The following is a 10,900-nucleotide window of genomic DNA, read 5'->3' as shown; positions in this document are numbered from 1 at the left end:
TAAGACAATGTTATAATTTTCTTAATAAAATTTAAATTTTTTAAAATAAATAATATAAATGAGCAATAAATTTTTTTATTCAATAACTATCTATAATATAATAAGTGTTATTATTAGTTCACTATTATTTAATTAAATATAAAAGTATAAAGGATTTGAATATCTCAAAATAAATGAAAATCACTATTACGAGTAAAATATTTCATGTAATTTTTTTATAAAAAAAAATTAATTTATTTCATTGAAGAAATGAAAGATAGGTTAGGATAATAATAATAATAATAATAATAATAATAATAAATATATTTTATTTATTTTTTCAAAACACATTCAAATATGATTTAAAATACTTCAAATTTATTATTAAAAAATAAATAAATAAACAAAAATAAAAACCTAATTTGTGAAAGAGTTCCTTACAAACCGTAATTGTCCTTCATCTTAATTTCAAATGCCAAATCGAAAAAACAATCTGTGATGATATCCTATCATAACCAGACTTTTCTTCATACATATTATAAATAAAGTAGAATCTATGGTTGAGACTGATAAAAATCACATGTTGTGCTAGATGGGACGTAAGACTATTGTGCCGAAGATGAATATCCAGTTTGAGAGGTTTCCACAAACATCAACATTTTCCTTTAGGGGGTGTTTGGTACACAGGAATAGGGAGTGGGAATAGACATCTCATTCCTTTTCTCCCTTATTCCTATGTTTGGATAGATGTTAAGAAGGCGGAAATGAAATAAAAAATTATTCCGACAGAAATCAAATCCAACTTATGAGTCGGATTTGCATTCATTAAAAGTAGGTAGTATTCTGATTCATTAAACTTATTTGATAATATAAAATAACCTAAATTACTATTTTACCCTCTTATCTTGTTCTTCAAACCTGATGTTTATCTTCTTTGTAAAGGTAGAGATCTATTCATCATCAACTTCTTATCTTCTTTGCAAAGCTAGAGACCCACTCATCATCCAATTCTCTGCAACAAGTGATTCTTCCAAATTGAATCAATTAAACCTTCCACGATATTTAAAAAAAAAAAAATCAATTTCTAATTTATAGGGTTTTGGATGTTCATTTTGATTGTTGGATATAAGATTCGTCATTGTTTGTTGCAACTGGGTTCTGAAAACTCCCTTCTACATCTTCGATCAGGTTTACCTTATTTTCTCTTTCTTCTTCTACTTCTTTATATGTGTTTCTTCTTCTCTATAAATCGATTAATTTTTTTTTTATTAATTTATGTTTGGAATCTTTGATGTTTCTTTATCTTGTATTAATGGAAACTAGAAAGAAAAATTGAAATGGTTGGAAAAAGATTTTTCGATTTCACGGTGTTCACAATATTGAAAATTTTTAATGGTTAGGAAAAAAATAAAAAGAAAAAAAAAACAAAAACAAAACTTTTGGTTTTTTTTTCCCCTTTGTTTATTATTATCAGCGTCTTCCTTTCCTAGTTAAAGCTATGGATTCTTCCGTCTCACAGAAAATCTGCTGCGTTTCCGGCTCATTTTGGAACTTTAGCATGGGCCATAGTGAAGATCTCTTCATTTATGGATTCTATAGCTTTTTTTGCATGAAAAATTATTTAAAATTTTGATAAAAAAAAACGAATATTTAAAATTTTTTTTAAGGTTATGGATTTTATCGGATATGATACTTGTTGAAAATTAGAATAAATTAGAATTCTTTTATTTCCTCTTTTGAAAATAGGAAAAACATTTGCTAGCTTTGAGAATTTAAATATTATAATAAATAATTTTTTTTTGAAAAATATAATTTTATAACTACTTAAGCATGACAAATTATTCAAATTTTTAATAAAAATAATAATTGAATATTTGTGCATTAGGGTTATACGATTTTTTATGGTTAATTTTTTATTTATTGAGTATATATATATATTTTTTAGTCTTATTATTTAATAACAAAAAACCTCTCAAATTTTATTTTTTTAAAATAAAAGTAAAAATAAAAAAATATTTTAAATTATATGTAAGGATATTATTGTAAATTTATTTCTTTTTCATTTCCATTCCTATTATTATCAAACATTGGAATGGAAACAAATAATCATTCCAATCTTGCATTCTTAAGTTCATTCAAATGCTAGAAATGGAATCATCAAATTCATTCCATTCCACTAAGAAATAGGAAAGGAAACAAAATATTATTTTCATTCCCTATCCGACGTACCAAACACCCCCTTATAGTTTCTTGAGAGCAATTTTAGGATGGAATTTGAATATAAAATATATAAAATTAAAATAAAGTATTGAATTTGAATATAAAATCAAAATCAAGTTATGAATATACAATTTCCGTTAAGTCAAATAATTAAAACATTAAATTAAATTCATATTGAAACCGCTAATGAAATAGAAATTGGAGGTAAATGAAAAAAGTTAAATTTTCAATTACCTTTTAGGTTTGTGATGACAATTTTAAGAATGATTTTGGTTATGTTAAGTAATTAAAGCCCTAACAAAATGAAAAGATTAAATTCTCATTAAAGTTGATTATGAGTATGAAAAAAATTAAATTTTAAATTACCTTTTAGGTTTGTGATGATAATTTGAGGAATGGTTTTCGTCCAATAATTAAAACCCTAACTAAATAAAAAAAATTAAATTCCCATTTAAGCTAATTATTATTATTGAAAAAACTAAATTTTGAATTACCTTTTAAGTTTATGATAATAACTTTAGGAATGGTTTCTGTTATATCAAGTAATTAAAATCCTAACTAAATGAAAATATTAAATTATCATTTAAGTTGATTATTAGTATTGATAAGGGTATTTTTGGAAATAAAAAAATGAAAAACAGCTCATACCACGTAATTTGAGCATTATCTGTAAATAATAAGATACAAATAGTTAAAAGGGCTTTTTAAAATCTTGTTATAACCTCTCAATATATACTTAAAATATGAAATTAATCAATATATTAGATGAAAAAATTTATTTAGGAAATATGATTACACAAGAAAAGAAAATAAGATTGTCAAAAGCGTTGCAAACATCTCTAGTTCAATGCCCTAAGGATCCAATGGATAACAATAATAATTATCATAAGAAAAAAAAAATGGATTTCCCATTTTATAAGAATGACCAAAAAATTATACATTGATAAAATGACATATAAATATTAATATAAATCAAAATTTGAACTCAATATGTTATAAGTATGAAATAAGACCACTTAATTTGTGCCTATTAAAAAGGGGAGAGGGGAATCTCATATTTAATAAGGCATTTACTTTTTCTCCTTTTGAAAACATTGAAATTTTGATATGGAAAGTTTAAATTGAATCTCCGTATGAAATGAAATTAGGCAAGTGACTCTTAATAGTACACTCAAGATGTATTAGGTTACTATAATTGAGAATGAAAGACATAAAATTCCATTTTTTTTTGTCTTTCCTTCAATTTTCTTATTGAATTACATGTCTCATCTTTACTGTCTTTATTGTTTTGGTCTGCACTTAAGAGAAGAATATGATTATTGAACCTTGGATTATATCTAAGAGATGAAGATTTAGAAAGACAAGACATCGTGTATGTAAGAGACATCAATATTACATTTTAATTATTAATATAACATTAATTGATTATTTGCATTTTTTTTCTTCATTTTTATTCAATAAATCAAAATTAATATTTATTAATGAACTAAAATTGAAGGTTTCATAAAAATTAAAGAATTGATATTAGTTAAATAATGAAAAGAGAAAGGAAAAAGTAATGAAAATAAAATGAAGTAAAAAAATGGACTACAATTAATAGGAAACTTAAAATATAAAGGGTGTTCCGTAAATTATGATGGGGCAACTAAGCAAAGTTACTGAGTAAATAAAAATAAATAAAATTAATGGTTCATTTTCATATATTTTCTTTTAAAAAAATAAAATAAAAATAATAATATTGAAATAAAAAATTCTTAATAGAAAAATTATTGACTTATATTATTTTGTTAAAAATTATTTAAAAAAATTATATTTGTGAAATTAATGGTGTATTTCCATACATTTTCTTGTAAAAAAATATATATAAATATTAAATATATTTTATTTATTTTCTCAAAAAAACATTCAAATATAATTTAAAATACTTTAAATTTGTTATTAAGAAAGACAAAAAAAAAAAAAAAACCCTAATTTGTAGAAGAGTTCCAAATAGACCTTAATAGTTTTTCATCTTTGTTCTGAATCTGAAATTCAAAAAATACTCTGCAATAATCTTCTATCAAAACCAGACTTTTCTCTTCCATACATATAATATTTAGATTGGACTCTATGGTTGAGACTAATAAATATCAGATCGGTGGATCATGGGCAACACTTAGTTAAATAGGATGGAGGATGAGTTACCTAAAAACTAATGTAAAGACAAGGTTTTTAAGCAGGCATATGCCATGTTCTCAAAGGGGTTCGAAGGGGACGTTGGACTGCTGGCATAACGTCACTGCTTATGTGATAGGAAGGCAATTAAGTCAGTTGAATCTGCAAGTTCGGATGTTAGGCCATCATCCAATTCAACCGATAATGTTACCATCTACAGTGAGGCCTCATCCACCTCCAATGTTTAAGATCTGTAGTCTTCCTCATTGACTTCTGACAATGTTTGAGACCATTCTAGCCTGTCAATTCAGATGGAAAAACAGACTCATAGGAGTTGTCGCCAAGTCCAAATCAACATGTAGAAGTTGGATGTCTTGACTTTACTCATTTGGAATATGGGTTCTTCGACTTCATTTTTATTTTTTTATTTTTTTTATTTTTTATTTTATTCCCTTCCATCATTCCTAACTTTCCATAGGTTTGATCCTATAGAATTCAATCCATTTTCTCATTAAGCCAAGGGTACAAAATAAACTGAATGCCTAGTTTAAGAGGTTTCCAACAAACATTAATGTCTTCCCTCGAAATTTCTTGAGATAGTTTCAAGATTGAATTATGAACATACATATTTCTATTATGTTAAGTTACGATAAGTAATTAAATCCCCGTTGAAATAATTGATAGAAATCGGAGACAAATAAAAAGATTAAATTTTCAATTATTTTTTAGGTTGAGAGCAATTCAAAGATTGAGCATGTCCAATTATTTTTATAAGTTTGTGATGGCAATTTCAATCCGAATATTAAATCAAAATCAAGTTATGAATATTACAAATTTTTGTTACGTTAAGTAATTAAAACCCTAAATTAAACCTTAATAAAAGGATTGATGATATAGAAATTAAAGGGTGAAAAAATTAAATTTCCATTTAAGTTGATTATTAGCATTAATAAGGGTATTTTTCAAAATAAAAAGATGTAAAACACCTCATAATAGATATGATATATGATGATGATGATGGGTGAAGGAGGTAGGGGATGAAAGGTGGTGGCAATCCAGTAGTAAATGATGATTGATAGGCATGATATGAACAACGAAAAAAAGTATGTTTCTATGATAAAATAAAATTTTAAAATTAAAAATACATCTTTTAATAATAACTTAAAATTTCCATATACTTTCAAATCAAAATGATTTAATTTTTTTTTTTTTTTTTTGTCTCCAAATGTGCTTTTTTGACTGAGTCGAAGGCTGCGGTGTATGAACAACTCCACAAAAGTAGTTTCAGGCTGTGGACTTGCAGGAGGTTCTATGGGAATGAAGGCTGTTTGGACAGCAAACCCCACTCTTTTTCATTTTTATTGGTCAGTTTGGATTTTGCCATCTTGGAAATGAGGACGAACGACCGACAGATACATCATTGATTGGATTCTTTGTGTGGTAGCCGGTGTCCCCCCACTCTTGAAGACTCCGCCCCACCTTACAGCCATTATAAAACCCCAAACTTGTCTTTCATTTCTGTGCTTAGCTACTTAAACAGTTGTGTTTGGAAAGAAAATTTTCATTTCCATGACTTTAAGCCTCTGGGAATTACATGGGGCAAGTCCTGTAGCATCTATTTCTCCATTTGCTAAAACGATTGCTTTATCATCTTAAGAAATGTTACAATTCGTTGAAATGGCAGTAGGGAGAAGGGAGAAGGGAGAAGGAGAAGCCATAGGAGGAGCTGGTGGGCAGGTTGTGCTCACTTGAAGACCAGGTTGTGGCAGGTGTTGTCACAGGGGTATGGACAGTCGATGGCTTTGACGGGTCTTCGATCGAAATACCAGTCTCCAACAGACTCTGCAATCTTCTGCAATATTGAAAATTTAATTAATTTAGAGTTCAATTTCCATGCCTTCTATTGTGCCGAGTCTTTAACCATACAGGGAAATGAGATGGCTGAAAGCCATGAAACTTATACTAATTCTGCTCTAAATCATGGAAGGAGAATGTCAAAATGAATGGATCAAATCTATGGCATACCCTTTTTCCAAGAAAAGGAGAGTCATCAGCAAACCATGTATCCTGTAACTCAGTCTGGCAGTGAGCAAAGCACGAATTTATGAAGAGCCCATTTTGATCATCCCTTGCAAAACCTTTGACATCATCAAGCATTTCCATCCTGAAATCTGTTTCATAGAGCAGGAAAAACAGAAGATCATTATGTATTCTCACATTGTATGCCAGGGGCATGGAAAGATGGAAAGAAAATGAGGAAATTACCTTGGAGAAACTGGATCTGTGTTGAATTACAATTGACATGATTTAATTTGCATCCCTTCCATTCACCATGGGGATCAGCACTTGATGGAACTAAACTTTCCTGAAACTGAGGGATCGAAAACCGAAAAAAAAGAAAATGCAAATTGAACTCATCATTCAATGGATTATCCTAAAAGAGTGAAAATATTTCACATTGTTGGGAATAGAAGTTACCTGCCATGCATCATAGGCTGCATTGAGAAGAAAGAGTGGAGTCTTAATGTTGTCGATCAAGTTCTCAGGGAAGAAGCACTGGGAAAGAGTAAGCAAATCTCATTGTTTAACATCATTTCTCGTACAAAATCCGATTCATGGGATTAAATAAAATCAAGAGAAGGCAGAATGTTACCGAAGTTGGATCTAAACGGGTGGTACAAGTGCTTGGCAGGTTCTTCTCTACTCCCTAAAATTTCATACAAGTTCCAAAATCAAAACTACCATAATCAACAACAACAGAGTGATGGTATGGTTGGGTAATCAATCAAGGCTTCAGTGTCCAGACGGTTATACAAACTAAACCTTACAAATTATAATCAAGAGTCGGAAAACACATATCCAAGAAGGAACAAAAGATTTAGAAACATTCTACTAAATAAAAGCCAAAGATTTTAAAGTCTTGAGGCTAAAAAGAAGTTGATGGGTGTTACCTGTAAGCTAACTACACCAGCATACAAATTCCTCATGGTGTGCCCACCAGCTGCATCGGTTCTAAAATCCAAACAAAACCCATAATGAGAATAATATTTTCAAGCCAATGAAGTTGCTATGCACTAATCGAATTTATATGAACAATAATTAAGGATGGAAAATTACGCATCAAGGAAGAACCCTGCATCACTCAGGCATTTCACTTTTGTAGTTTTAGGAAATAAATCGCCAAACTCATCGCAATGTAGTATAGACGCCAGTCCCCCAGCAGAGCATCCAGAAAGAAGAGCCTGAACCACATTTGTTTGTCTTAATAGAATAACAAGAAATTCAAATTGAAAAGATGAGCTTAGAGAATATGCCAAATGCAAAACCTGATCAGCATTCTTCATCCCCTTCGACATTAGCTCCTCCATACCAGCTTCAAAGATCCGTTGTCCTCGAAAATAAAGTCCAGTGGCCTGAGAACAGAATCAGCAAACATCAGCTACAATTGGTTAATACTAACAATGAACAAAAAGCCCCAAAGAACCCAACACATCACTTTCCCTTCTGATACAATTGCTTATCACTAAGAAAAATCAACTTCCCTGATTATGAAAAGGCAAGGTTTTTTTTTTTTCGAACTTCTAGAGGTTGCAGACAAGAACAGGAAATGATTTTCTAGAAAATATGAACGTGAAGTTTTTTAAGCAATGGTATCTTAGTAAGCCCTATGCTTGAGCAGATGATAGGCTACCAATAATCATAGAATCCAATTACAGAAAGTCCAGTGGAAAGTAATGAATTATTAGGCTATCATCTGCTCATTACAATTTTTCTAATAATAAGAAAATTTACAGTTAGAGGATTTATATATTTAGCAGGCTGATGTCCTAATCACAGCTCCTCCATGGTAGATTTCAGACTGACTAGTCTTACATGCCATGAAAAATATAATTGTTTTAGGGAAAAATTTATAATGGGTAGATGCTCTCGCCAACCTTATTTTGACCTTCCCCACTAAAAGATGCGCCATCACAGTACCTAAGTTTGACTCTGTTCCAGTTGAAAAAATCTGCAGCATAAAGGAGAAAAGGACCATGAATAAAATCTTAAGAGAATATAGAGTAAAAGCAACAAGCAGAGCCACTGCTGAAATGGGAATCAATAATTGGAGTCAGGACCAGGATTTTCTTCAGCTTTATTGCTTAGTATTCCCGTGAAGGCTAATGTCTTTTCCATGTATTTGGATGAACCCCGGCGAGTTGTTTTGCGAAAAACACAAGATTTTATGTTGTTACACCAACCCCCACCCTGCAATCAAGAAACCCAATTCAGTGAAATCACAGACTTCAGCTCCAAAAGCTCAGATCTTTTTTTTTTTTTTTCCATATAGAATTTTCAGGATTGTGAGAATGTCCTGCCCAGCTTAAATCCAAAAGCTTGGATCCAATGCAGTGGAAAAGAAAGAAAATTGATTCATCTTGGGAATCCATTTACACACCTCCAATTGAATGAGCCAGCTGTTGGCACCTGATCCAAAACCGGGATGGAAATGGTAACCAGGTAGAGTTCCATCCAAACAAACTATAGCATTGAAAGAAGATGTATAATTAGAAAAATAGTAATAATAAATGTGGAAGAAGGAAGCAAAGAGAGTAGAAGACGTGAAGAAATGAAAACAAACCAGCTCCTCTAGCAGCAGCTCCTGGAATGAGAGTGAGGTCCACCATGAGAGGATTTGGGGAGGGAATCTCCTCCAAATCCATCAAACCTTGAAAACCATCTTCCCCCAACACATGCCCATTCACAAAAAACAAACACCACGCCACTGCTACAACCCCCACCGCCATAACCGACATCTCCAATTTTCTATGCAATGCCAACGCCTCTCTTCACACACTGCTAATCTGGGGTTGTGGTATGACCGTATGAGAGAGAGGGGAGGCAACGCAATGCTTAAATATTATGGCATTGTGAATGTCGAAAAGCGTTTCGCTTGTAAGCCAATTGACTGTTTGTCCTCTAGCTCAATTTTCCTTCCTCCTCCTCGCTCTACTTTCCCATTTTCCTCTCCTCCACCCCATTTATCATCATTATTAATAAATATTTATTTTCTACTTTTTGCTTCATAGGGTGGACATGTCTCGACTCTTCCATATTTTAAATTTGTCGCTATTTCTTTCTTTTCCTTTTCTAGCCCCATATTTTTGGTCTTCTGGATAGATATGACGATGATGGGTGAAGGAGATGGGTGATGAAAGGTTATGGCAATCCAGCTGTAGTGAATGATGATTGATTGGCATGATATGTTCAAGTATGCTTCTATAATAAAATTAAATTCAAACCAACTGATTTAATTTTCTTTTCTTTTCCAAATGTGCCTTTTAGCCCAACCCGTAGGCTGCGGTGTATGAACAGTTCACATAAGGCGCAGCAGGCTGCGGACTTGGAGGAGCTTCTATGGGATTGAAGTCTGTTTGGACTGCAAACCGCACTCCTTTTCATTTTTATTGGTCAGTTTGGATTTTGCCGTCTTGGAAATGAGGATGAACCACCGACAGACGCGTCATTGATTGGATTCGTTGTGCGGGGAGCCCGGTGTCCCCCCCCCCCACTCTTGAAGACTCCGCCCCACCTTACAAGTTACAAATCCCAAACTTACTATCCAACTAACCTTATTTAAAGAGCCCTTTAATTACATTTAAATAGTATTTTAAAAATACGATTTTATAAAATAAAATATATATATATATATATATTATATTTAGAAAATAAGATTTCAATTTGAAACCTTGTTTTCATAAAACGAAAAATAACTATATTTAGAGGAATCACATTTAGAAGTTAAACTTCCACAAAAAGAAAAATCATCATATTTATGTAGGATTAACAACAATAAGGACCATCTTCAAAATAAAATAAATTAAATCAGAAAAACATATTTGCAAATCAAAAATTATTTTTTATTTTTTATTCTTAAAAATTTTAAATATAATATTTTTAAAAATTATTTTTTTAGTTGTTTTATAATGTTTTTACTTGTTTTATGAAGATTGTTTTAAAAAATAATTATATAAATATATAGAATAATTTAAAATAAAACATTAAGAGGGTGTTTGGTACGTTGGAATGGAGAATGGAAATGAATATTTTGTTTTCACTCCTATTTCTTAATGGATAGAAATGAATTTGATGATTTCATTTCGAGCATTTAGATGAACTTAAGAATGCAAGATTGAAATGGTTATTTGTTTCCATTTCAATGTTTGATAATAATAGGAATGGAAATGAAAAAGAAATAAATTTACAATAATATCCTTCCATAAAATTTAAAATAAAATTTTATTTTTATTTTTATTTAAAATAAATAAATTTTGAGAGTTTTTTTTATTATTAAATAATAAGACTAAAAATATATATATACTTAATAAATAAAAAATTAATCATAAAAAGTCATATAACCCTAATGTATAAATATTCAATTATCATTTTTATTAAAATATTGAATAATTTGTCATACTTAAATAGTTATAAAATTACATTTTACCAATATATATATATATATATATATATATTAAATTCTTAAAGCTACCAAATGTTTTTTCTATTT

General features: G+C 30.0%; 1 protein-coding gene across 1 annotated transcript; it reads right to left on the bottom strand.

The window, feature by feature from the left end:
* Positions 1–5,893: 5,893 nt before the first annotated feature.
* Positions 5,894–9,373, bottom strand: LOC100252196 (pectin acetylesterase 3). The gene is made up of 12 exons (XM_002280780.5): positions 8,975–9,373; positions 8,792–8,874; positions 8,472–8,601; positions 8,289–8,362; positions 7,680–7,766; positions 7,471–7,595; positions 7,305–7,365; positions 7,007–7,060; positions 6,832–6,909; positions 6,619–6,724; positions 6,379–6,524; positions 5,894–6,205 (listed from the first exon to the last, which is right to left on the bottom strand). The coding sequence occupies exons 1-12, from the start codon at positions 9,147–9,149 to the stop codon at positions 6,098–6,100; spliced, it is 1,227 nt and encodes a 408-aa protein (XP_002280816.3). The 5' UTR covers positions 9,150–9,373; the 3' UTR covers positions 5,894–6,097.
* Between the last annotated feature and the right edge of the window lie 1,527 nt (positions 9,374–10,900).

This window comes from Vitis vinifera, chromosome 7 (genome assembly GCF_030704535.1).
Source record: "Vitis vinifera cultivar Pinot Noir 40024 chromosome 7, ASM3070453v1".
Lineage (NCBI taxonomy): Eukaryota > Viridiplantae > Streptophyta > Magnoliopsida > Vitales > Vitaceae > Vitis > Vitis vinifera.
The sequence above is the reverse complement of the archived record's forward strand: the minus strand, read 5'-3'. Positions and strand labels throughout refer to the sequence as shown.

What these genes read in the sequence shown, in the direction of transcription:
- LOC100252196 (XM_002280780.5), bottom strand. Translation starts at nt 9,149, where the DNA reads ATGTCGGTTATGGCGGTGGGGGTTGTAGCAGTGGCGTGGTGTTTGTTT. An exon ending in TAAAGCTGAAGAAAATCCTG is followed by an intron (nt 8,363 to 8,471) that starts GTCCTGACTCCA and finishes TTTATGCTGCAG; the next exon opens with ATTTTTTCAACTGGAACAGA. An exon ending in GCAGGGTTCTTCCTTGATGC is followed by an intron (nt 7,366 to 7,470) that starts GTAATTTTCCAT and finishes TTTGGATTTTAG; the next exon opens with AACCGATGCAGCTGGTGGGC.